At 36.1% G+C, this 27,787-nt stretch overlaps 1 protein-coding gene across 4 annotated transcripts in view; it reads left to right on the top strand.

Moving 5' to 3' along the window:
- The window catches only part of LOC129777802 (zwei Ig domain protein zig-8-like), a 515,724-nt gene that overhangs the window by 71,520 nt on the left and 416,417 nt on the right, over positions 1–27,787 (top strand). For 3 of the 4 annotated variants that reach the window (XM_055784289.1, XM_055784288.1, XM_055784287.1), the window contains exon 3: positions 5,129–5,176. The exons of the other annotated variant lie outside the window; for it this stretch is intronic. In XM_055784289.1, coding sequence (XP_055640264.1) covers positions 5,129–5,176 — 48 coding nt within the window. The remainder of the gene's footprint in view (positions 1–5,128; positions 5,177–27,787) is intronic. 4 annotated transcript variants of the gene reach the window in all.

Here is a 27,787-nt window from a genome sequence, read left to right as displayed (position 1 = left end):
CCATCCCAATTCGTCGATGGGGTGATCGTGCTGGTGAAGAAACGAGATTCGGGGGACAGCGCACGTTCCTACCGCCCAATTAGTCTAGTCAACTACGACTACAAAATTTTGTCGCGTGTTTTGAAGCAGCGACTTGAAAATGTGCTTCGAGCTCATAGTGTTTTGACTCGCTCACAAAAATGCTCGAACGGCGAGCACAACATTTTCCAAGCAACGTTAGCATTGAAGGACAGAATTGCACAGCTGAAGGCGGGCAGACAAAAATGCAAGCTGATCTCCTTTGATCACGATCATGCTTTCGATCGTGTGGATCATCGTTTTTTATTTACTACGATGCGAGATTTGGGTTTCAACCCAGAACTGGTGAATTTGCTTTCCCGTGTAGCAGCAGCCTCTTCCTCTCGCTTGCTCATCAACGGGCACCTCTCCGCTCCAATCCAAATCCAACGTTCTGTCCGACAAGGGGACCCTCTTTCGATGCATCTCTTCGTGCTCTATCTTCACCCACTTCTTCTGCGATTAGAGCAAGTGTGTGGGGCAGATTTAATTATCGCTTACGCAGATGACATCAGTGCCATTGTATCGAGTGCCGAAAAGCTTGATGTGATAGAGACGAATGAACTCTCTGAGTTTAAAGTCTCTTTAATTCAATACCGTTACCGTTGATGTGATACGAGGCTTGTTCCAGCGTTTTGAGAGAATAGCAGGGGCACGCTTGAATGAAGATAAAACCACCGGAATTGACGTCGGATGTGTGAATGATCCAATCACTGCACCGTGGCTTCGCACGGGAGGTTCCATCAAAATTCTTGGGATAATCTTCACCAACTCGGTCCGAGGTATGGTGAAAACAAATTGGGACATACTCGTGACCAATTTTTCGCGTCTAGTATGGTTGCACTCTTCAAGAAGCTTATCACTACACCAGAAGGTAACACTGTTGAACGTTTTTATCTGGTAGACAACGCGCACTCCATTTAGAGAATCTCCTTCGGCCGTCGTTGGAGGGGTTTGAAACGAATGAACGAATTTTGATAATGAAACTGTTATTGACATATATCACCTTCATTGATAGTAGTAATGGTAGGATTGATATAGATGAGTTGAAATTTAGTTTTGAAGTCGAGATTCAATCAACCATGTAAATATTTTTTACCAAACAAAAAGACAAATAAACGTATTATAAAAAAAAATAGTCAAATCATTTCATTTGATACAAATATTAAGGGGGTTGCCAAAAGTACATAGTCGACCATTTTGTGGCGGCGAGCTTTTCAGATTTATGTTGTTTATAATTTAGTGTGTTTTCCGAGTGAAATCCATTCATTCGATACACATATTCCAATCAACTTTTTTCTCTGAGAAGATATGAAGTCAGCCATTTTGTAGTGGTGATAAACGCATAATTATCATGACAATATGAATAAAGATGTGTGCTAAACTTAAGAGCAAATAATCAAAAGGAAGGCGATCTTTCATTTGATGCCCATATGCGGGTGTTGCATGAAAAAAAAGTAATTGGCCATTTCGTGACCGCTGATATCTTGGTTTGGATTTTTCATGATCTACTGTGTTCTGTTAGTCAAGCCCTTTTATTTGATACCCATATTGATGAAACGTTGTGGTTGTAAACACATGGGTCTTTTAAGCAGCTTTGCATGCTTGAAATATTCAAAAAAGGATTAGACAACTTTTCGCAAAGGGCCAAAAAAAATTCCTTAATTTTTTATAAAAAAATATAACTCAAAAACTATGGTATCTACAAAATTCTAGCCATAGGATGAAATGTAGGAAATTATTCAGATTTTCATGAAAAAATACCAAAGTTCTTTAAAAAAATCGTCAAAAAAATTTAAATTCATTTTTCTCAAAACGTATTTTTTTTTAAAAATTTAAAAAAATATATGAATAGCCCTTATAATTTTCCAACAAGTCGTCCATACATCGGAAGATGCGCATGTTCACAGGGAAAAAGTTTTTCTAACAACAACTTTTTGATGTTTTCTTTGAAAAAATTACAACTTATCCTAACTTTGTTTGAAGTCAAGATATCGATATAGTGTGTTCGACAAAGTTTTAGCTCCTATTTAAATATGAACTTTCGTCCAAGACATTAACTTTCTATCTTTTATAGTTTCTGGAATATAAGGCATTTTTGTATGAAGACTCCTGAAATAATATTTTACTCGTAACATTGTTGTGTGTAAATCCTCGCGTTTGACACGTTCTTTACATGTTCCTGAAAAGAAAAAAGTTAGCAGAGCATGTAAATCGCGAAAATTTCTACATAGAAATGTTACAAATTGAACATTAATAGTAATTTTTCAAATAGAAAATAGAAAAATTACTGTAAATGTTCAATTCGTTCGAAAAACTTTTTCCCTGTAAAAGTTCCCATCTCCCGATGTATAAGTGACTTATTGTAAATGTTGTGGACTATTCATATTTATTTTTTCATGTTTTCGAGAAAAATGAATTTTAATTTTAAAAATATTTTTTTTTCAATAGTTTTTTTCAAAAATTTGTTTGATATTTTTTTATGAAAACCTAAATAATTTCCTACATTTCGTTCTTTGACTAAAATTATATCGCTATCTTTACTTTAATCAATTGGGATTTGTTGTAACTTTTTCGAAGAAAACATGAAGAAGATGTTGGAAAAACTTTTTCCCTGTTAAAGTGCCCATCTTTCGATGTATGAACGACTAGTTTAAAATTGTAAGGGCTATTCGCATAGTTATTTTTGAAAAAACAATACATTTTTGAGAAAACTGAGTATTAATTTTTTAAATTAGTTTTTTTTCAGCAAAATTTCAAAAAATTGTTTTTTTTATGAAAATTTAAACAATTTCCTACTTTTCATCTTTTGCTCATAATTGTGAAGGTATCATAGTTTTTGAGTTATATTTTTTTTGTGAAAAATCAAAAAAATTTTTTTGACCCTATCCAAAAAGTAGTCTAGTTCTTTTTTGAATATACAAAGTATGCAAAGTTGTTTAAATGACTCATGCTACCTGAGATGATGCTGCCAACTCCTAAGGCGAGTTGGCATGAATTTCGTCATACGCAAGCCGTTTAAAAACATCTGCGCACTGGCCGTGTGTCAGTGAAAGCTCTGTACTATGCTTGCTTTGTGCATATTCTGAGAATGGAATCTGAAGCAAAAACAAAATGTACGTTCGTTCAACACGGTAGCAAAATAGAAACTGAGGTTGGTTTCTCCTTCTTGTTTGTTTTTAATACAAATTTAAAAGTTCGTTTACATCCATGAAGTTTACTAGAACGAGAAATATATATTGTGGCTTCTTTTTCTTATTTCTCTTGGATAGAATGATATACATGATGGACAGCTATGATTGTTTTCGTAGTGGTATTTATGTATTCAAATTGTATTTCGCTGCTACTTTATTTGCTCCTATGATCGATAAAATCTGAGGTGTACAAATTGGTCCAATTAAAACGTGGGATTTAGAGGGTTCAGATAATTTGGGCGGTTGAATGAATTTTCACCTTTAGTTTCCAACCGATGAACACAGCTATCACTGCTGGAAAATTCCTTCTTCCTATCCGACTTACACTGTATTGTACTTTGATGCCACTTTCAATCCGAAAACAATACATGAATTTCTGAAAATTGAATGATTGATTGGAAAATCACCAACCACTAATAAACCCAAATTATAAAAATCAATTTGTTTTTTTTTTATTTTGGATATATTACTTTAAAATGCATCGAGCTGCTGCTTTGAATTGCGATTGCAATTTAGTGAAAGATTCAGTGGTCCTGAAAAGCGCCATGTTTTTATGAAAAGGATCCATTCTTGTTCCCGCGAGAACAAGCTGGCCTCATGTCGAAATTTGTATCATTGTGAGCAGTAACATGCACGCATAACACATCTTCTTTTCTAGAAACACTGAATGCAACCACGGGCGGCTCTACATTTTTATCATCACTTTTTTGAGATTTTTATCTTTATTGAGAAGTGAAAGTCTTCAGTAAAACAGACGAAGTACAATAGCCTCACGATAAGAGTCGTCAATGAGTTAAATACATAAAATACCTCCAAAGAACATGACGACACAAACATCAAAGACAAGCCTCACTCAAAAGGCGGTTTAAATATTCTTTGTAGTCAAGTAAAACAAGCAACCACTTCAAAACTTGAAAACAACTGCAACTGTTTGATTTTCATCATGATGAAACCCACCCCCACAGGAACCACTTAATGGCGAAGCAATTCCTCAACGGAGGAAGTGGCCAGAATGCAAATGAGGAATTGATTGATGGTTGATCGTAAAAAGGCAGATTGATAGTGGTAATTTTCCACCGCCGGCACCCCCGTGGTTGTGGTACCGGTGGTCATTCCTTTTAACACGCAAAACGAAAGACCCCAACCCACCGGGTAAACTTCTACAAAATAATAAAGCCCGAAAACAATCAGCACAAATGGCAGGTATTAAACGCTTGCAGCACGCTATACCGTTTCTTCCTGGCCAAGGCGAGCTGCGGGTGGCTGTTGCACGGCAAATGGATAGCTTTTCTCCGCCATTTCCCGGAGGAGGGCTGAAGGGTGGCGTGAAACCATTGAATAAGAAGAAAACGAACATCGAGCATTACAAAGGCTACATTATTTCATAATACCAAATAAATCACCCTCTTGTGGGGCCGTTACGGGGCAGATCGACAAAAACACACTAAAAATGGAATGAGCCGTTTCTTTCAAGAGTTTCCATTTACATCACTTAAACTAGATGAATCGCTCGGAAAGTTGACTGATAAGCATTGGGCGGTTCTGGTTCTGGAGGAACTTTTCAAGTATGAAAACGATACTCTAGTGCAAGAAACAGTTCTGTAACAGCAGAAAAAACACTACAGTGTTCTTGCCATCTTCACGGTCGATGCTACAAAAACTGCATCGCAAGCAGGTGAAACAAGTGTTGTTCACAAACGATACGAAGTGCCCAATAAAGAAAACGTTTCCTTTCCAGACGAGTATTGTTCTTTTTCAATTCCACGAATGTTCGCTACAAGTCCGCTACATGTCCGCTCACATGTCAACGCGAAGGATAGAAAGAAAATTTAATCTCTTTTTTCTTCTCTTTCTTTTTCCCACCTCCCCACTTACAGAACTTACCTGCGGCAACAATAGGATAGACGAGTATCAGAATCAGAAAGGTAGCTATACACCATTGGTTGCATTCCTCTTCGTCATCAGACGAAGCTATGATAGTTATTTTATTTTTGATATGATATTGTCGCAATGGAAGCTATAGTCAGCTCGTATAGCTGACTATCATCAATGCTAGATTAGAAATTCTTTACTTTTCAGACACATGAAATCACATGAATCATGTTCTCAACGTTTCATTTTCTATTTTCATTAACAAATTTCAAAGCATTCTTTCAATAAAACTTGATTTGATCAATTCAAAATGTCTGTGAGGATTGTTATTGAGAATATATGTGTTATCTCAGGTTATGGACTAAATAATCGAGGTTTTTCAGGGTAATCTACAGGGAATATGTGTGTTCCACAGTTTATAGTTGTTGGAAAAAAAAATTATAGGAGGTTGTGTTCAAGACACGACCGCATTGTTGACGTAGACCTACGCAGTTGTTTAATTCAAGTCGCTTGTTTATAACTTAGGATATTATTTTATAATGCTACGATAATTTCAAAATAACCATTCTACCGGTTTGATCGCCCTGAAATGTTTTTTTTATTGTAGAATCATTTGACGATAATTGTTTGATGATTCATTCTTGTGCTCGCAGAACAATACATCCTCGAGATAAGCGCAGCTGTCATCCTTAGTGGAGAAAGTTTTGCTACTGGCAAGCGAAACCAAAGAACATAAAAAATTCCAGAACGAGATTTACTTTCTTGGTGACTAACTAAACGAAATAAACTCTTCATACAAATATTTTTTTTGCCTCAGCGAGATCCACTGTTTATACTCTAGGCAAATATTCCCCTGCGTTCTTCTTCTTTTCCTTTGTTCAAGAAGACTTTACATCTTACGATTTCCCCTTCGTTGCCCGTCGATAAGTTGCTCGTTAATGATAGCTCTGTTCGGGAAAGCACACAAATGGACAGAACAAATGTATGAGGAAATGGGAATGCTTCCAATTTTCATCAATTTAAACCATATACAGACTATGGGATTGTAATGTATAGTATATGAAACAAATATTAGGGAATTTACGATTCGTTTGGTATTTAAATCGCCAAAATCCGATCGCTACAAAAATAGTTATTAACGTCAACTTTATTTCTCTATTTATTTATTTCTTTTTCTTAGAGAAGGGGAGGAGTGTCGAGCCACCATAGAAACATGTTGTCCCCCTAAAACCTTCACATGCCAAAATTCCGTTCCGTTTGATTGATTAGTTCTCGAGTTATGCAGAAATTTGTGTTCCATTTGTACGGAGCCCCCCTTTAGAGAGGAGGGAGAAGTGTCAAACTACCATAGAAACGATTCGTGCTCCCTAAAACCTCCACATTCAAAATTTAGCTCCATTTGCTTGATTAGTTCTCGAATTATGCAGATGTTTTTGTTTCATTTGTGTGGCAGCCCCCTCTTAGAGAGGGGGAGAGGTCTCGAGCTATCATAAGAACCTTCCCCGGTCCCAAAAACCCCTACATACAAATTTTCACGTCGATCGGTTCAGTAATTTCCGAGTCCATAAGAATCAGAAAGATAGACAGGAAGACAGATACACATAAATCCATCCATGTACACTCTATCCAACTTCTATAAGACCATCTTGTTGCTTTATGTCATTGTAAAACAAACAATGCTCCAATTTATATTCTAGTGTGTAGGTATTGGTGACTTCCATACATTGCATGATTTTCATGTGTGTGTGCAAGCGCTGAGCGTAATCGAATGTTTTTGTATTTTCAAGTGTCAAGTTTATATAAGACCAGTCACATTTTTCGTTGTTTTAGTTGTTTTGATCAATAAATCTGGAAAATGCCAAAGGGAGAAGTGCTCACAGAGAAAAAAAAAGATGAATCGATGCATTTACCAAGAAAATTTTTTTTATCAGAGAAATTGCTCGTCAGATTGGACGATCCCATCAAGTAGTGCTCAATTATTCGGCGAGTCCTCAAGGATACGGTACGAAGAACAGAGCTCCACGTAACTCGAAGCTCTCTGACCGGGATAAGCGGGAAATAGCTAGAACAGCTTCGGATTCCTCAAATTCGCTTATGCAAATAAAGCAATATTTCAATTTAAATGTTACTCGGGTGACAATTCATCAAGTTTTGGTAATAAAACCTCACATAAAGGGGGCTCAAAAGGTTAAAGCTCACATCGAAAGACGTCTTAGTTTTGCCAAAGCTCACATGAACCGACAGTGGGAAATGGTATGTTGTTACATAGGATGTTTCCAAAAGAATACATTTTCCTATATACTATAACGAAAAGTTTTTCAATGTATAGGTTATCTTCATTGACGAAAAAAGGTTCAATTTGAATGAACCTGATGGTTTTAACGGGTACTGGTGTGATTTACGGAAGAAGGAACAGTATTTTTCAACCAGGAATTTTGATGGAGGCGTGCATAGTTTGTACGAGCTTATGTGCAACCGGAAAGCTCAAGATAGCTTCGTCATCATTCAAGGATTACATACATGTTCTGGATCGTTCTCTCCTATCGTTTTTGCGTGGATATCGTCACAAAAATATCACGAACAAAACAATGCTACGATTCATACCAGCAAGGAAACTAAGCATTGGATTAAGGACCAAAAACTTAATTTTTTGGACTGGCCGGCTCGCTCTCCAGACTTGAATCTCGTTCAAAATCTTAGGGGGATCCTTGTACGCAGAATCTACACTGGGAGAAAACGGTACACCACGATTGAAGAGCTCAAGGTTGCAATTTCGGAAACATGGAGAAATATCAAGAAATCCGTTCGGCAGAATTTGGTAAATAGTATTCCAACACGAATTTTTCAGGATATTAGCCGAAATGGCAAAGTTGCCAATTATTGGCATGTAAATCAGCCGATCGTTTTGAATTTTTCATTGATAATACCCATGAATTTTGAAATGGTCTTAGAAAAAGTGGATAGCTGAAAGTATCATATTTAAACACAATAAATAAACAAACAACTCTTTTGAACGCAATTGACGATAAAAATACTTTATTTTAAGCATTCAACAATGTATGAATGTATCTTGTTGAAATTCTAACTGTTTGTGTTGCAACGAAATAGAATCAGGGTGGTCTTATAGAAGTTGGATAGAGTGTATAGATAATCATTAATATAACCTATGGATCTATGAAATTTGCTGTGGCGAGTTTTCAACTTCTACGGGTTGTAGGATCCAGCATGAAGATTTATATATTTACATGTTGAAATTTTGTCGATGATTTGGATATTTATTTTCTAAAAAATCATAAACACGAACGGTAATATTTGAGTTTGAGCTACAATTAAATTTTTCGCGAACATATTTCGATAGTTCTCAAGCCATTAAACTGATAAATAATCGTAAATAATAACAATTGTCTGACATGAAAAACGTAACTATTTTTAAATGGTTAAAGGTGATTTTTAACTCAGTTGTTGGTTCTTCCCAAATACTGACATTTCCCATGTAACGGGAAAAACTATTATTCATTCGAACTTAAACGTAAATCATATATTCTTAAGAATTATGAGTTTAGAAAAAAAAATCTGCTCTCGTATCCTCTAAATTTACGAGTGAGTAAATGCTCAAATGAACATCAAAGTTCCATTCGTTGGTTGTTCATATTCAGCACAAGTTCAACGAAATTGTTATGAACCACTGAATCAAATATTGCTATCAAGTTACAGCACAAAAAACCACACTCCCCCTGACCGAACAACATCGAAGCCTCCAAACAATTTTTCCCGCTTTGCAAATTAACCTACATTTTGAAAGTCAACCGATTCCAATGAAAAATAAAGCCGGCTGACATCGGTGTTTCAATTTCGCTATTCCCAGAATGTTCCGCTGACTGTTTCCCCCCTGCCCAGGTCGATACAATGTGTCCTAGGGCATGCAATCCGTTCACTGACGAACAAATAAATAATGACAAAAGAGCGCCAGCTCAGTTCCCGGAACTTCGTGACCGAAAAGTTATCAAATCAAATGCCACAGCCGCAGTTCAGCAACACAGCGAATTCAGTAGTCGCTGCTTGAATTGCCAATCGGTGGGGAACCACGGGCAGCAAAGGTTAAGGTAACTTCCGTAGAACTGGAAAAAACTCAAACTCCATCGGTTCGGTCTCGATAGTAGGCCCCGGATATTACCGCAATGCAATAGAACTACTGGTAGAGAGGACGTACGCCCTTGCCCAGAATCTCGAAAGCCAAATCCATGGTGGCCACAATGTGGGCCAATTTCAAAATTGTAGCAACGATGGAATCGAGCTGACTGGAAGATTGCTTCGCCGAAGGGCAAGCAACGGTCCTCTGGATGAACGGATTCTCGAGCGGATGCCAACATTTAAACGAACGTGAAACTCCACAAAGCCATAATTTAAATTGTTAATTTAGTTCCGGTACCCTCAAAGTTTGGTGGGTTCGAGGAGATCGATACATTCCGGGCGAGACCGACTCCGTGCAAAACGATGTTCATCTACGCCGGGCGAGGCCAATCGATTTTCGGGTTCTGGTGGCTTATTGTTCATTTATGAGGTCATTAAATAACCAAACTTATTAAAGTTTCTATCTCCGGTAATGCGTAGCGCAGATTTTGCCAGGTTTACACTGATTCAATATCGGCATTTCATAATTCATTGGCTTATTTTCGCTTCGCTCGGTAGCACAATTCAAATCAGACAGACCTCCGGGCAACGAAACATTATCTTAAGCATTAATTTTCTAGTAATTGATGCAATCTTTCCTCGGTTCGCTGGAGACGGTGCAATCGTGGAACTGCATATCTTCTGCCGACAAAAAGTCGGAAGTGAAACAGCAAAGTGGCAAAACTAATTATCGATTTACGTTTTCCACTGTCTCCCGGCTGTGAGTGGAAATTTCGTCCCAAATCTGTATCAGTTAGAAACGTTCAAAAAAAAAAAAAAGACTGCTCAGAACAAGACAAGTATTGACACAGACCCGTTGCGGGAGAATGAAAAATGGCCACAGCCAAGTCATTTGTCGTTCGTTTCGATGGGAGGTGAGTCAGAAAAGTTGATCCAGCCGGTTGTGTAATGAGCTAACAATTGAAATTTATATTTAATTAAATTCACGACGAGAACGCTTTCGATGCTTTCGTTCCCAGACCGGAGGCAAGCCATCACGGTAATTAACGATAATTGCTCTATTCGCTCGGGCAGAAATTAAGCTGATGGGAAAATTCTTCCGCCATTCGCCATTCGAAGTAACTAGCGATGGCAACTATAAATCTGATTCATATCCTAGTTTTATTCCGGCGATATGATTTAAAATTTATGGAACGCTCCGAGTAGCGTTGAATCGTTTCATTTTCGTTTTATTTCCTATCAGTAAAATTGCTTTTATAGCCCGTAACACTTGTTCGTACCTCTTTATTGGGACTTATCTGAGTTGGTTTGAAAGCAGTATCGTTAAAGTGTTTTCAGTAGGGTTTCTGCAAACAAATTGCTTGCAAGGTGAAGCACGGGAGACATAAAATTGTGCTTAAAATTAGACTCCAACATATGACGAAGGGCACGTTTAACGGTAGCATGTGCGTTCAAAGGTTCGGAGAAACTGTCGAACTTTTTAACTGCAGCAAAATACGGAAACGAGCAAGTTAGGTATGTACATTATACAGTTCGAATCGCACATGTAGTTGGATGTGACATTTGCTCATTTCGTGTTTGAGCGATTTTATCACCTGAAAAGCATCTATCATATTGAAGGCAAAGGTGGCGGGATTGAATGCTGTGAATAGACCCATTCCATGATGTTATGCACCAGAGGACCAATTTCAAATCTAGTTTTAGGAGAAAATTAGAAACGTTATTTGAATAAGCACTAGTTATATCATAAATTTTTTTGTAACAAATTTATTTTTTATGTACCAACCTTTAAGTGAGGCGAGTTTAAAAAACTATAAAATATTTCGGGTTTTCACTATTTTTTTATTTCTTGAGATATCTCTGAACATGCTTAACCAAACTTCAATGTCTATATACCATTGAAAAGCCGATGACCTACGATGCATTTTGTAATTTATGTGAAACAAGCATTTGAAAAACAGGTATTTTGAAGCGTTGTCACGTCACAAAAATAGAGCATTTTTTAGTTTATCAGATGAACATAGGTTCAATCATTTTCATACTTGGGTTTCTCTGAGCAAACAATGAAGGTCAACAACCCACAACATTTGGTTGAGATCGATCCACAAATAGAGGAGTATCAACTGTCTCCAGAAGTTGTTGTCACGTCACGCAAAGTATACGATCCATTCCAGTGTGACGTAACAACGTTTTGACTCACTACAAACACTTTTTTGCGTTTTGTATGAACGTATATGAACGTAGATTCCATAATATAAGATATAATCTTTTTCCAACTCCCGGCTTGCTGATGGTAGTATTGAATGTTTAAAAAATATGAAAAACCCATATGATATGGGCTTACCAGTGGAAGTCGAATATCGTATCCCGATGCCATTTTGGAATCGAGGATGGTGACTTCCGGTTCGTTAAAAACGGATAGAAAAGACCGGAAATGGCATGAAATCCCACGATACGATCGTGAATGATAATGTTGGCATATATCCATGGGTGTGCGAGAAGTAATAAAAATAAGGAATGATGTTTGATAGTGAGAGATAGGATTTAAGTGAGAGGGAGATAATGTTTGAGTGGAAAGAACTTAGCCTTAGAGCGACGTGTGTGGAGTTCTACAAAGAAAGAGCACTTAAAAATGCACACACAAACATCAACGATCAACAGTCAACGATCAAGGTCAAAGTCATCTTCAACACGCAAACATTAACATACAGGCATACAAAGAGTTTATCAAAAGTTTCTGATAGTAAAATCAAATGCGTTCCGCCTGTAGTGAGCGCTACACGATGAACCAGGATTGTGCTAGCCATTGAGGGCAAGCGCCAGAGTGAACGTGTTAAACAATCACGATATAAAAACTGGAGGTCGGTTCAGGACCACCCTGATTTTTCCCAAATAAAGACATACCGTGTATTACAGGAAACATGTAGATTCAATTAATATAGCTTATTTTGATGAACATACCATAAACATCTAAAATTGCCTTGTTTCACAATGTTTCACAATCTAAAAGAACATAGAACTCATTTGCACACAGATCTAATATATTTCTTCTCTGTTTTTGAAAGAATGAAAACGTAAAATGGCGCTAAAACGTTAGAACGAAGAGAGCGAGAGAATTGTCAGCGTTATGACACCTTTCATTTGACACTATTGAAAATTCAGTAGAAAATACCATTCCTGAGACACAAAGGACCTTCGGCTGCGTTAGGACCACCTTCCCCTATAAAAAACATAAAAAATAGTATATCGCTTGCTACAATACGGTGAAATTCTTATTTAATACAACTTATTGATTGTGTGACGTGACAACGCTTCGTGGAGACTGTTTAATCGCACAGAGCGCGTTGTCACGTCACAAAATGCATGCCGTCAAAATGCATGTTCCTGCGAGTTTTTTGAAAAACTGAGTATACAGGAATCTACGTTCATCTTTCATTGACAAATCATAGAACAAAGTTGATTTGTATGTTTTGAAACGGAACTGAAAATACAACATTAATGTTCAAAAGTCGGAACCCGCAAAAAGACAGGTGTTGTCACGTCACAAAAGTATTGGGCTGGAAACAAGCGCATTCAACTGCAGAATATTCTCCAACTGAAGATTATTGTAGGAAATTTTCTCAATTTCACTTTAAAATCGTTTACCATTTGGAAATCGTGTGATTTATAGATGAAAACGAGTAAAAACCCGTTGTAAGTGAGTCAAACCGTTGTCACGTCACGCTGGAATGGGTAATAATGTGAAATACAGTAAAACCTGTTTTTGTGCGGTTTTTTTGTGCAATTTTTTTTGTGTGGTACAGGTCGGACTCGATTATATACAGACTCGATTATATGTGATTTGATTATATACAATTTTGGACTCGATTATATACAGTTTGAAAAAAAATATTTTTTTATGTTTCAAATATGACTTATTCCAAGAAGAAATGTAACCTTTCAACGTTAAGGTGTAATTTAAGTGACTAATTCATATACAGTGGGGTAAAAATCGTGATTTTTGAAGATTTTGTTTGAATTTTCACCAAGAATTAATTATATCGATATTGCAGACAAATTAAGATAGATAGAAGTTGGGTGTCAAAGAACAAATTGTAGAGCGGTTAGAGAGCTTCAATTTAATTGATAGAAAAAATCCAGTTTAATAAAAAAAATCAGGGTGATATTAATAATAATACATTAACAACTACTAACTTTTAAGCTTTTCACTTCCAAAATGTTATTAAAATCCATTAATTTAGATGCTCCACTACTATATCCTGTATCAAATTTTCTCGTCTTTCAAATGAAAACAACAGAATCGTCTTCCGTAGCGTACTTTGTAATGTAGAGCCAGTTCGAGGCAACAGAGTCCGAAACAACAAAAAAAGTTCTATAACTATGTCATTGTTGAAATTCGAACATATGCGTAGAAGGATTTTTATCGTCTATCACCCTCTGAGAGAATCTGGATAATTTTTTTGTCATGTGAGAAAGGTATTTTCTGACTTTAAGGGGATGAATCAAAAATCAAATTCCTCTTTTATATTAAAAATAAAAAAGAAAAATACATGCAAAAAAAACCAATAAAAAATTAATTATTTTGATTCGATTATATATAGTGAAAAGAAATCAGAAACTGTATATAATCGAGACCACGCCGTTTATGAAAAGAAGCATATTTGGCGAAGTTACCGTCAATTTAGTTTTTTTTCGATGGTTTATATGCATTTCAGTGCGAAAACGCATATTTGCGTCTCAATTATCCACTTCTGAAATCATTCCCTTCCTCCCATCAAATGCTGTAAGTTTTTGTAAGTGTTTGCATGACATGATTTCTAACAGCAACACGTTTCGACATGCAACTAAAAGCACAAAACAACCACACGCAACCGAAAAGGCAAACTGTCCCATCGCAAAGCAGGGAAAAAAAAAGAAATTGAACGGTGAATGACGTGGATTTGAGTTATTTTCTTGGGGGAAACTTTTTTTATGCGGTCCCTATCTATCGCACAAATAAAGTTTTTTTCGAAATGTGTATCGAACACGATTTTTTAAAGCCGCTGGTGAAGTTTCGCAGGATTTTTTATGCGGTCCCTATTCCCCGCACAAAAAAGGTTTGCCTGTATACTCCTAGGGAACGGAGTACATATAAGTTTATCGAGGTTCCAGATTATCCGCGAGCGGATGATCCGCGGTGCGGATTATCCTTGAAAACAAGCTCCATAGTAAATCTATAGGCCTTCCCCGAATTTGTCGGTGAATGATAGTCCATACACCTTTGTTTTGGTCATGGCTTTCACATTATCTGATCACTGGTGTACTCGACCTGGTAGATGGATAGTTTAATGATTTATGCATTGATAAAAAATAGTTTTCATGCCGAAATATCTTTTTTTCGTGTTTGGAACTCATTTTTTGTCATTTACAGCGTTATCCGCGATTTTCGTTATCCGCGGCGAGCTAGCCCGACTATTCCACGGATAAACGGGGTTCTACTGTACTCTATTTTTTGAGTTTCTATGTTTATAGGACGAAGTTTATTGTTTTTTTTTTTTGTATTCAAAAACGGGTGGGGATTTGTGTATTTAGAATCAAAATCCATCCAATAATTGGAGAGATATTAACGTACAAAATCTTTCACATTTCTATCCGAAACAGGGAAATGGGCATAGTCTTACGTCAAAATAAGTTTAATTTAGTAGTCATTTTCAATAAACAAATGGTTTTCGTGATGATGATTGAGAGAAGCTTGAAACTACATTCGGTAAAAAACTCTCCCTACAAACTCATGAAAAACTTCGAACTTCTGGCACAATTTGCGATGAGATGCTCCTCTAATTCGTTCAAAACTTTAATCGATTGGTTGAGAAAAAAAGGGTTCAACGTATCAATATGAAGCGGTTTTGGATATACACTAAATTGAAAATTTACCTGCTATCTTTAGTACTTACTGCAATATTTGCAACCCGACAGTAGATTTTCAAAAACACTACAGCTATCTTACAGAAAAAAGTGTCTCCCGATATTTTTGTTCACTTCTCATACACGTATTCATATGAAATTCGAAAACTAGACTTGAAGCATTGAAATGGTGTATATCTCACCTTCATGCGTTTATGTGTAATGAAGTAACAGCGTTTCATAAGTTACGTAAAAATTCAGAAGTCGTACTCAGCTCCACTAATTTTTGTCGAGTGTATTATTTCATTCCAAGGATTGCACCATCATCAAAATTTAATACAAAACAAGCCGAGAGATAGCTACCTAGATAAATTTTTCACCGTTTTTTTGGGAAATTAATGCTTTATCAGTATAAGACTGGTTATTCTAAGCATTTTTCATTGCTATCCACAAATTTTCTCATCTTTCTGGCAACATTTTAATTCAATTGCGGAAAAACGTGATTTTTATTATTATTTTGGAATGAAATGACCTGAAAACTGATGAATTTCTTGCCATTGCACAATGGTCCAGGAGATGCATTCAAGTGGAAATTAGCATTTAGAGCTTGACAGTTATTCTTTAGACAAAAACTGTCTTGAACAAAGTTGTTACTGATGATAGAGCGCTCTTTTTAATGTTGTTGAAAATAAGGTGACCAAAATTATCGATCAAATAAAAAATCTAACTTTCTTATCTTTCTAGATAAAGGTAAACATTATTTACAATGTTGTAGCTCCAATTATTTGAGACATCTTTGTAGAACAAAGTTTTTCTCTATCTCTTGGAATAACCGATATAGCGCCTTTTTTTCTAAGTTACGTTAGGGTCACCATGAAAAAAACTGTTTTTTTGCTCTAACTTTTATGCTTAAAATTCTACATGCAAACTGTCTTGGAAAGACTTTTACAGCTTACTAATACAAACATTTGTCAATGCAGAACTTGTCAATATCTCAACTTTACTCAAAGTTATTGATATTTCTTCCCAAAAAACATGCTCTTTTCATTTGTTTGTCATTCTTTCTGGGGCAAACATAAAAAAAATATTTGTTGACGGAATTTGAAAGAACAGATTTCACTCTATATAATATGTGATTTTCAAAACTATGTTATTTTTTGTGTTTGAGTAAATTAAAATTGAAATCATGAGTTCTTGGATGAAAGCTTATTAATAACTTTGAGCAGGATTAAGATATAGACATGTTCTGCATCGCAAAATGTTGGTATTGATAAGCTCTAAAAGTCGTACGAAGACCATTTTGATGTAGAATTTTAAATATAAAAGTTAGAGTAAAAACCCCGTTTTTGCATGGTTACCATGGTAATGCAACTCAGATAGGCGCTAAAAACAATTTTTTTGGAGATATTTATTGTTTAGACAAAAACTGTCTTACACAAAATTGTTACACATGATAGAGTGCTCATTTTTATGTTATCAAAAATAGGGTGATCAGAATTGTCGATGAAATAAAAAATCTAACTTTCTTATATTTGTAGATAGAGATAAACATAGTTCAACGATGTTGTAGCCTCAGTTATTTTAAACAACTTTGTAGAACAAAGCTTTTTTCTATCTTTTAAAATAATCGATTTAACGCTTTTTTGCATTAGGGTGACCATTAAAAAACGTGTTTTTTCTACTTTAACTTTTATATTTCAAATTCTACATCAAAACTGTTTTCGTACGACTTCTAGAGCTTATCGATACCAACATGCAGATGCAGAACTTGTCTATATCTTAATCCTACTTGAAGTTATTGATGTTTTTTACCCAAAAACTCATGATTTCAATTTTAATTTACTCAAACACAAAAAATAACATAGTTTTGAAAATCACACATCATCTAGAGTGAAATATGATCTTTCAAATGCCGCCAATAAACTTTGTTTACGTTTGCCCCAGAAATAATGACAAACAAATGATAAGAGTATGTTTTTTGAAAAGAAATATCAATAACTTTGAGTAAAGTAGAGATATTGACAAGTTTTGCATCGAAAAATGTTTGTATTAGTAAGCTCTAAAAGTCTTTCGAAGACAGTTTGCATGTAGAATTTGAAGCATAAAAGTTAGAGCAAAAAAAAACAGTTTTTTTCATGGTGACCCTAACGTAACTTAGAAAAAAGACGCTATATCGGTTATTTCAAGAGATAGAGAAAAACTTTGTTCTACAAAGATGTCTCAAATAATTGGAGCTACAACATTGTTGAACTATATTTACCTCTATCTATGAAGATAAGAAAGTAAGATTTTTTATTTCATCGAAAATTTTGGTCACCTTATTTTTGACAACATAAAAGCGAGCGCTCTATCATGAGTAACAACTTTGTCTGAGACAGTTTTTGTCTAGAGAATAACTGTCGAGCTCTAAATGCTAATTTCCACTTAAATGCATCTCCTGGACCATTGTGCATTGGCAGCACCATCTCAAATTGCAATGAAACGTTGTAGATATAAAACCATGGTCATTTAAGGGGGGACCCTGGTCTGGAAGGTCGAAAAAATCGATTTTTTTTGTTTTGCGTTTTTGGGAAGCTTATGCCCTGTTGTTGTCCTAAAAGAATTTTCCGATATTTGATTTAGTTGGAATGTTAAATTGATGATGATGATGATGGTCCCACCTCATACCCCTACAATGGTTTGAGCAGGACGATTTATCATTAAGATAATTTTTAAAGTTTAACAAAGCACATCTGGAACCAGTATGCAAAATAAAACGAACTGGTTCTGTTGCAGACATAAATTGATATCATAAGAACATCAAACAAAAGACGGAAACCGAAAAGTAAAGATATAATCCCAAGGCATGTCGAGCAAATTTCCAACCCGGGAAGATCCTTGACTGATCGGGAATCGAACCCGATATCCTCAAGTTTCCACTAGATACTTACACTGAGATCTGCCGCGGTACAGAAAAAAACTCGATATAACCATCTGCTAATACGATAGTTTACAAGTATTCCGTCTGGGCTATCCCTGGTTCGAATCCGGTTTCCACTGAAGACCCTAGAACATTTCATTGTATAACGATTTTCGCCAGTGTTCAAAATCAAGTTATCTATGTCTACCGAAACGCGCGCGTGGCTCAAGCTTTTGTAGACTACTCATTTATTTTTTTTTTCAAATCTAACTTACAACAACAATAATGTAACAAAAATCCATCATCATCAATACGAACATGATAGCTTATGCAAACATAGAAACATTGAAACATTTTTACAAGTTCATAACACAGATTTCACATGTGACAGACACAATTCTTTGAACTCAGCTATTGTTGCCGATCGTTTGATATTTCTGGGCATCGAATTGAAGAATTTTAATCCTTTATACAATAGTGAATTTTGGGACCTGCTAAATAAAAAGTTAGGTGTTCTTGCATCAATCGCGTTTCTTGTATTATATCTATGCAAATCACTTCCTCGTTCAATTCGATCACACAAGTATCGAGGCAGCATATCATTCAAAATTTTAAAGATGAACACCATTGTCAAGTAATAAATCCTTTGCTTCACAGATAACCACTGTAGCGCGTCCAACATTATGACAGAGGAAGTGTACCTATGACATCTTAAAATTAATCGCATGATTTTATTTTGTAACCGCTGCAATCGCAATAGTTGTGTATTGTTTGCAAGAAACAGGATGGATGAGCAGAAATCTATGTGTGGTGAGACGAGTGATTTATATAGTTTGACTTTACTAATTGCGTTTAACTCATTCTTCAAACGACAAATGACGCCGTACTTTTTAGCAACCTTTTTGATGACATTATCAATGTGAGACTTAAAAGTTAGTCTGTCATCAATAACTACTCCCAGATATTTTATTTCTTTAACCCGTTCAATAGTCTCACCATCGATTTCAAAATTACCGTTATATCTGGAGTTTGCTGAAGAAATGAGCATGTATTTTGTTTTATTAACATTCAACTTTAATTGTTTGAATTTCAACCACCGAGCGAGAGAATGAAGATCTTCGTTCAAGTGCTCCGCGATTACATTCAACTCCTTAGCTGCGATGAACAGAACAGTGTCATCCGCGAACAAGTTGATATCACAAAAACGTAAAACCCGCCGCATATCATTAATATATAAAATGAATAAAATGGGCCCTAACACACTTCCCTGTGGTACACCAAGTGTGTTATCGATGGGAGTAGAAATAAAATCGTTGAAACGAGTCTTTTGAGTTCTATCACACAAGTAGCTTTCAAACCATTTGTATGATGTCCCTACAATTCCAAAGCGCTTCAATGTTTGCAACAATAAGGCCCTAGAAATTGTTTCAAAAGCGCGTTTCAAATCCAAGAACACCGCAAAAATAGTTTCTTTAGCCTCGATATTCTCTTTCCATTTTGCCAACACCAGATTTAGTGCGGTCTCACAAGAGTGTCCCTCTCGATATCCCGACTGTTCCGGTATCAGCAAACTGTTATTGTCAATAAATTTCATCAGCTGGCCTTTCACAACAAGTTCTAAAATTTTTTCTAATGTGTGCAACATGTTAATGGGGCGGAACTCTTCGGCTTTATCCGTCCCATTAACTTTGGGGATGGGAACCACAAGAGATTCCTTCCAAACTTCAGGCACGTGCCCAGTTTGCAATGATTCATTTATCAGGCCTAGCAATTCGTGTCCAATAACATGAAAGCAATCTTGTATCACTTTTGCGTTGACATCCAACAGCCAACACATGAGGTAACCTCAATGGATATAGTATTGCTTTACGAATTTTTAAACGCGTTTTTCTCGAAATCATGTCATCGAAATCATGGTATCAATATCTCAGGATCTACTCGACCGATTTGGCTGAAATTATTTGTCAGCATGTAAAATTATCCAAAGCGTTTCATAGCCATTTTTTAATGTCTAATTTTTTCGATTTTTTATGAGCTTTTAAGCAGCGATTTTTTCATAAAAAATAACTCTTCTTCTTCTTCTTCTTCAATGGCACTAACGTTCCTAGAGGAACTTCGCCGTCTCAACGTAGTATTACTTGCGTCATTTTTATTAGTACTTAGTTGAGATTTCTATGCCAAATAACACGCCTTGAATGCATTCTGAGTGGCAAGCTCTAGAATACGCGTGATCACAGTGCAAGTCACAGGAAATTTCTTTGACGAAAAATTCCCCCGACCAGAACGGGAATCGAACCCGAACACCCGGCATGTTAGTTATGACGCTCGGCCAAGGGAGCAAAAAATAACTCATTTGTAACAAAAATGGCCGCCATTTTGGCAATTTCAAAAACGCCTATGTGACGTTTTAGGTATTGTCCTAAACTCGGCCAAGGGAGCAAAAAATAACTCATTTGTAACAAAAATGGCCGCCATTTTGGCAATTTCAAAAACGCCTATGTGACGTTTTAGGTATTGTCCTAAACTCGGCCAAGGGAGCAAAAAATAACTCATTTGTAACAAAAATGGCCGCCATTTTGGCAATTTCAAAAACGCCTATGTGACGTTTTAGGTATTGTCCTAAACTCGGCCAAGGGAGCAAAAAATAACTCATTTGTAACAAAAATGGCCGCCATTTTGGCAATTTCAAAAACGCCTATGTGACGTTTTAGGTATTATCCTAAAATTTCTAAATTTTCATTGGAATTCGTTCTGCGACACCCCGTGGCTTTAGAACCAATACCGCCAGGAAGGTATCGATTTTCATACAGCATCTACACATCCAGCTGTCAGCAGCGTAATAATCATTATTCATGCACTCAAAAAATGAAAAAGACATCATCAAATTACTTTTAACAATAATCGAAATATCCGAACACTTCACTTTATCCCTAACATCCGAAAAGAAATCATGAAAATTCGTTATTTTTCGACCTTCCACACAGGGGCCACCCTTAAAGCCATATTCTAGTCTAGATATTTGGAAAAAATTGTTTTTTTTTCATATTTCTGAAGATTTAAAGCATATACGAATATACGAATGAAGTATATTCAAGAATATACCCTAGAAAGGACTTTAAAAAATCGCATTATTTACCGATTTAAAACCATTTTTTTGTGATGCGGTACCTAAACTAGTACCATTTTGTCTCGAATTCTGCACACTTCTTTTTTAAGTGAAAATTTCCTAAACTTTCATGTTATAAATAATTGAATAATGTAAACTCTGACATTGGTTGGGGTATAAACCTTCATTTTAACATCATTTACAGGTATCGATACAGTCTATAATTTGTAATATTAAGCATTTGCAAAAAAAGGACTGTCAAAACCAGCGATAAAAACTAGCCATTTTCCAGTTTTTGTAGTTGTATTAACTATTTTGTTTGCTGTTTTAATTTTAAGTGCTAGAAAACGTAAAAATCTAAAAATACAAAAATCTTCATTAAAACTAGTATTTAAATAGTGTTCGGGATTTGAGGCAAATGTATTTGAACATGTTTATAGTTTTTTATCACGAACATGTATTTATAAATAAATTTTATTGGAGTCAAATGAAAAAGTTTCTTTGGTAACCAAAAAAAAAAATTCGCGAAACAGTACCATTTTTAGACACTTTTTAATGGCCAACAAAGGTTAAGTGTTTGGAATTTGAGACATAACGGTACGGCCATAATACATAACGCCAAACGCGCTTTCCTCTACAATAGATTTCAAACTGGCGTACACGATATCTCTAGTTCCACTGAACCGATTTATTGCAAATTTTGATATGACTCTCTTTATACATCTCTCTATCGCATGAACCAATGAAAAAAATAATTTTTTAGTTTCACTATTTTAATAAAGTTGAAATTGTCATAAAAACATTCAGAAAGTAATTTATTTTCTGAAACGGCCGCCAATTTGTCAAGAATGTTTTTTGGATTGTCCGAGGCTCATGCGATAGCGGCATCTTTACTGATTTAGAATCTGTTCGTTTCTTTTTGTTTCAGATAACCAGAAGGGAATCGAGTACGCCATGGTGTAATTTTTTTCCGAAACCTAACTTCTCCAGCTTCTAACTATTCTAATTTCGGATATTTCTTTTCCGTTTAACTCTTGTTGTATTGTCAAAAGACAACGAAACAAATAATGAAATAAGGAATAGTAAAAATATTTTTTGATTTATTTGTTCAGAGCTCTAAAAAACATCCGAGCCTGCACACTAGAATACCCCCTTAAGCAACATTGGAAAAAAACAGATACTTGAAATAAAAAAATTAGATTACTTTTTGGAAAGGGCCAAAGTTTTTCTCTTCAGTTTGTACAAAAATTGTGTAACTCAAACACTATAAGACCTACAAAATGTTGATCAAAGAATGAAATGTGGGAAATTTTCATAAAATTTTCTTTCTACAAAATACATTGACAAAAAAAATATTTTGAAAATTGAAATTCATTTTTCTCAAAAGTATATTTTCCTAAAATTCTCAAAGAAGCAATTTGAATAGCTCAAATAATAACCAACAACTCATCCATACATCAGACGATGGGCACTTTCAAAGCGAAAAAGTTTTTCTTACTAAAACTTTTTCATGTTTTATTTCAAAAATAACAACTAATCCTTATTTTGTATATATAAGTCACGTAAGCTATAGTGTATTCTACAAAGTTTAAGGTCTTATTGAAATATGTTTTTGTCGAAAAACTTTTTTCCTGTTGCATTGCCCGCCTTCCGATGTGTGGATGACTTGCTGGTAATTATGTGGACTATATATTATTTTCAGAATTTTAAAAATACATTTTTAAGAAATATTAGTTCTTATTTCCAATTTTTGTTTATTTGAATAAAATGTTTTTTTTAATGGGTTGATATTTTTTAATGGAAACGTGCACGATTTCATACATTTCATTCTCTGACTAAGGATTTGAAGGTCTTATTGTTTTAAAGATAAAGTGTTTTAAAGGTAAAGGTATTTTCGAAAAAAGTTAAAAAAAACTGAAAGTTTCAGAAAAAATCTGACTTAAAAATTATAAGAAAATTATAAGGAAATGTAATATAGGAAATTGGTTAAAATTTTATTAAAAAATATCAAAAAAAAATCATTTAGAACAAATTGTTCGACATTTTTTATTGAAAACATGAACTTGAATTTCATACATTTCATTCTTCGACCAAAATTTGTAGGTCTTATGGATTTTGAGGTAAAAAGTTGAAAAAAAAGTACAAGAGTCTGAGCCTAGAGACACGGACGAAAATTTGACGTAGGATTTTGAGAACAGTTGCTTTTGAGTTGAGTTTTTGTAACTGTTCAGAAATACGTAAATCCGTAATCGTTCAATATTCCAAATGGTGGTCGTAGTAAAAATCGTTTGTAAGATGAACTGCGCTGAACTTTAATGGGGTTGCAAGAGTTGTAGTGGTGGAAAAAATCCGGAACCTTTAATTGTTAATGCCTTCTATTTCAATAGGACACTGTTGAAAAACAAAATAGTCTGATAGAGGTACCTTCCCTTTCATTCTGATAAGTACTTGCTATCGGCAAATGTCGAATTATACTTAATATTCATCGGCTCACCTTGTACGTCACAAATACATATACGCAATAGGCCAAACAAAAGATTGGAACCAACATTAACTTTTTTTTTCAATTTGCTTTCCAAATAGAAGATTATTTGTATATCCACTTCTTAAATTGTCATAGATTCGTCCGGATTTTTTGAGATAAACATAAAATATATAAATATTACACTTGGATTGAAAACAGGCATTAGATTGAAATTTTTCCGCTTTACTTTTCGTTATATTCATCCGTTCCGTCTAGCGCAATCTGCTTTCCAGATGTGTTCAGCTTTACCGCACTTGATTCATTCTCAAACAGTTCGATCACCGATTACAATCAGTTCGTTCGGAATCAGTCCGTATGGCGAACGACCTTTCGTTCAATGTTCTTGGTGGATTAGTTCTTTCGTACCGTTCGCGAATGGTTTATCCATCTCTGCCACGGAGGATGACGCCCGAATTGAATGCAAACATGTTGATTGTTGCGCTTCCCCCACAGTTAATGTCTCTGTTAGGGAACACATTTCGGTGGAAGCAAAAGCTCCCCCTACTTTCATGTCTTTGCAATGCCGATTTCCCCCAGGCAGCTTGATTTGATGTCTCTGTTAGGGAACACATTTCAGTAGGAACAGAAGACCCCCCTACTTTCATGTATTTACAATGCCGATTTCCTCCAGGCAGCTTGGTTTGGATGTCACTGTTAGGGAACATGTTTCAGTAGGAACAAAAGTCCACCCTACTTTCATGTATTTGTAATGCCGATTTCCCCCAGGCAGCTTGGTTTTGATGTCTCTGTTAGGGAACACATTTAGGTAGGAACAAAAGCTCCCCCTATTTTCATGTATTTGCAATGCCGATTTCCCCAGGCAGCTTGGTTTTGATGTCTCTGTTAGGGACCCGCCGCGTCATCAATTTCGATCAATCAGAAGTGGGTATTTCCATTAGGATAGGGGTTGAGATTTTTCAATTGTTCGATAGTTAGCTTCATGACATATATTATTTTATTCAATATAAAACATTGTTATGGAGTGCCGAAATCGATTGACCTAAACATTTTATCAATCCATCATAAAATAACTAAGCAATAAGCGTTTTAAATTGGACAATTTTCACGATTTGCTCAATTTTCGATTTTTAATTTGTACCTCAATAAGTTCCCGAAAGACATAATCCTACGTTAAAAACATACCCACTTTATTCGTTGAATTGTTCACTTGCTTCACTATCTATTTGTTTGCGTTTTAACCAAAAAAAAGCCGAATAAATTTCCTACCTAATGATGTATAATATGACATATATCGCAATACCAATTTGGCGTGGTATGCATTTGAATTCTCCATATTTTTCGCTACATTTTTGGTCTGGTACTATAAACTTCTAAATTAATCTAAAAAAAAATATTCAATTGAAAAACTTAATACATTTTATTATTTGATCAAAATTTCATAGGTCTTATAGTTTTTTGTGTTAGAAATATTTGTAAAAAAAATAAGAAAATTCTAAGTCTAATTTTTTGGTGATTTCAAGTATGCAGAGTTGCTTGAATGACCAATGTCTTTACACCCACAACGTCTCACTGCAATCTGAGATGGTGCTTCCAAATTCTAAGGCATACAATTCGTCATATTCTCAACCAGATTTTTGAATATTTCAGCGGTAGTTTTCGACGTGGCACTACGTCTAACCGGAATATATGTGGGTAAAATTAAAATCTAAACACTGAACATGTAGGAAAAAATGAAATATTTCGAATACTTATAACTCAATTATTTTTTAATAGATCGAAAAGATGTTTGCATCAATTGATAGGAAATATTTCTACGCATCTATCACAATGAATGAAATGTTATTTTTCAAGAGATAAACAATTGAATAACTGTGATATATCAAGCGTTATCTGAACGCCCTAACAGCCACGTTTTGATTGGCCCGATCTACGGTTTCCCCAGCACCGCCTCCAAATCAATGTGCCTGAGGGAATCCGCTTTGCAAATAAATGCAAGTCAGAGTTGTTTTTGTTTCCACCGAAATGTAAATGCCTACTAAGCCAACGCTTAGGCTTTCTCCGTTTGTGTTGGGCAATAAATTATTTCAGTTTCACGAACAGGTTAATTAGATTTTTTTTTCTTTTCTTCTTCATCTTCTGATTCTAAGAAAAGGTTGCCGAAGTTCATGTAATGATGTGAGGTTTGCCATAAAAATCAAATAATTTTCCCATTCATTCATTCGATAAAAGCGGATTATGTGTTCTATCAACCATTTAAAATTCGTATAGAGGAGTTCGTGTATAGTATGAACTCATCAATACTATTCATAAAATTCGAGATTATAAGCGAATCAATTCATATTGTTGCATGAAAACTTTTAACGATTTCCTGCTATTCCGTAGATCGATGTGCGTGTTATGTTCTCTATAGAGTCTATTCTACATGTGCAAATAACACGCCATTATCATCATCATCATCATTTCCGCCTCCTCATCGGTAAACCCAATCCAATATCGATTATTTCGTGCTCAATGGATCGCATGCTTGATTGAAGTGACAGTGATTTATAATCGAAAAGAACATCCTTGGCACACCATCCGCCATGCAACGAAGCGCTTGGGATGGCCAATACTCTATCTGTTCGGCTCATGTCTATCGATCCGGCGTGGTTCGATGGATAGTGGGCTTCGATTCGAATGCCTTTAAACGAAGTAAAAATCTCGGCAATACCCGTAATTCCCAGGCAATCCAGCCACAAACCGGGGGCTAGCATCTGCATCATAATTTTATATGCATCGTATAAATTACTCCCACCTCCCCTTTCGCACCCACCCACATCACTCGCAGGCACGCACCAAAACAACATATTTGCATCTTTATTTAACCGTCAGCGTCTGGTTTTGGTGCAGCCGAACAACCATGTGCCTGCAGCATAGAAGAAAAATGGGAAAAATACCATCGTCCCAATCAAATCCTACGAATGATTTGCATACTGCAATCAAACATCAGAGTCCGGCATGGTTCCCGAAAAGGATGTGGCAGTATGGTGGCACATTGCGCATTTCGATCGACTCCCGTCCGTTACCGTTTGCTGACTACATTTGTTATAGTAACGTTCGACGATTGCCGCTGGATTCGATCTGTAGATTCGAGAAAATTTGCACCTTTGCAGGATGCAATATTGTGTTCGGAATATGAGAGAGCAGCTGCGCCCATTTGACCGACTCGATGCAAACCGTGCGCGTACGGTTCCTGCCAGGAAACCGTAAATTATGCCCCAAGTAAACCAAATTAGGCCACACATACACACGTACAGACCCACACAAACGCAAACACAAGTGTGTTTGAATGTTGGATGTTGCCCCGGATAGTGCACATGTGATTTTTCTACAAAACCTTGCCGCTCACCGCCGGCCACAGGGCGGAACCCAGTCGACGTCCTTCAGGTGCCGTAAACACGGCACGAAAGTAGACTTCAACAGCAAAAGCTACTCAGTGGCATGCTGGAAAATCCCGTAAATCATTGCAGACAGCCTTTTCGTGAACGACGAATTGCACGGAGAGGGCGACTCGGAACAGGAAAGCAAGCAGGAAAATTTGTTTTCGCAAAAAGCACATGTACCTCCCCCTTCCACCACATCGATATCGCAACACCGTTCGAGGTCAGCTGGAGAAGGTATGACTTGACGCGGAACACTTGGAGCGTTATGCTGGCGGCACGCGATGGCGCATAAATCACGACTTTATTCGACGTCAACATGAATCGAATCAATTTGACACGCCGCTTTGGGCGACAAATGGTTTATTTGGTGCTGGCCAATGGAGAATGTAATCCGGGTGAAATCTTCTGGAAATAATTAGTAGCGACATAACATTAGCGGTGGGTGAACATGTAAATTTTAATGCTCGCTTAAGCGCGAAAACAATGCGTTTATTTTCGTTCTTGACTGGTGTAATCGGTGGTTCTCAAAGGGGGATTCATGAAGGGAGCCGTCAAGTTTGGTTAATCTCAGAGGCTCATAATTTATGCCTTTCCTCATCCATAAATCAGTTCAATCTTTCGTCGCGGAATAGCTCTAAACAGTAGCAGAATTTTGAAGAATGGAACCAGAATTTACAAATTTGTTGATACTCAGACTAATTTAATAGGTTGAATGATTCAAAATTACTGAATTTCTGC

The sequence above is a fragment of the Toxorhynchites rutilus genome, chromosome 3 (assembly GCF_029784135.1).
Source record: "Toxorhynchites rutilus septentrionalis strain SRP chromosome 3, ASM2978413v1, whole genome shotgun sequence".
In the NCBI taxonomy this organism is placed as follows: domain Eukaryota; kingdom Metazoa; phylum Arthropoda; class Insecta; order Diptera; family Culicidae; genus Toxorhynchites; species Toxorhynchites rutilus.
This window is presented reverse-complemented; position numbering and strand designations above follow the sequence as displayed.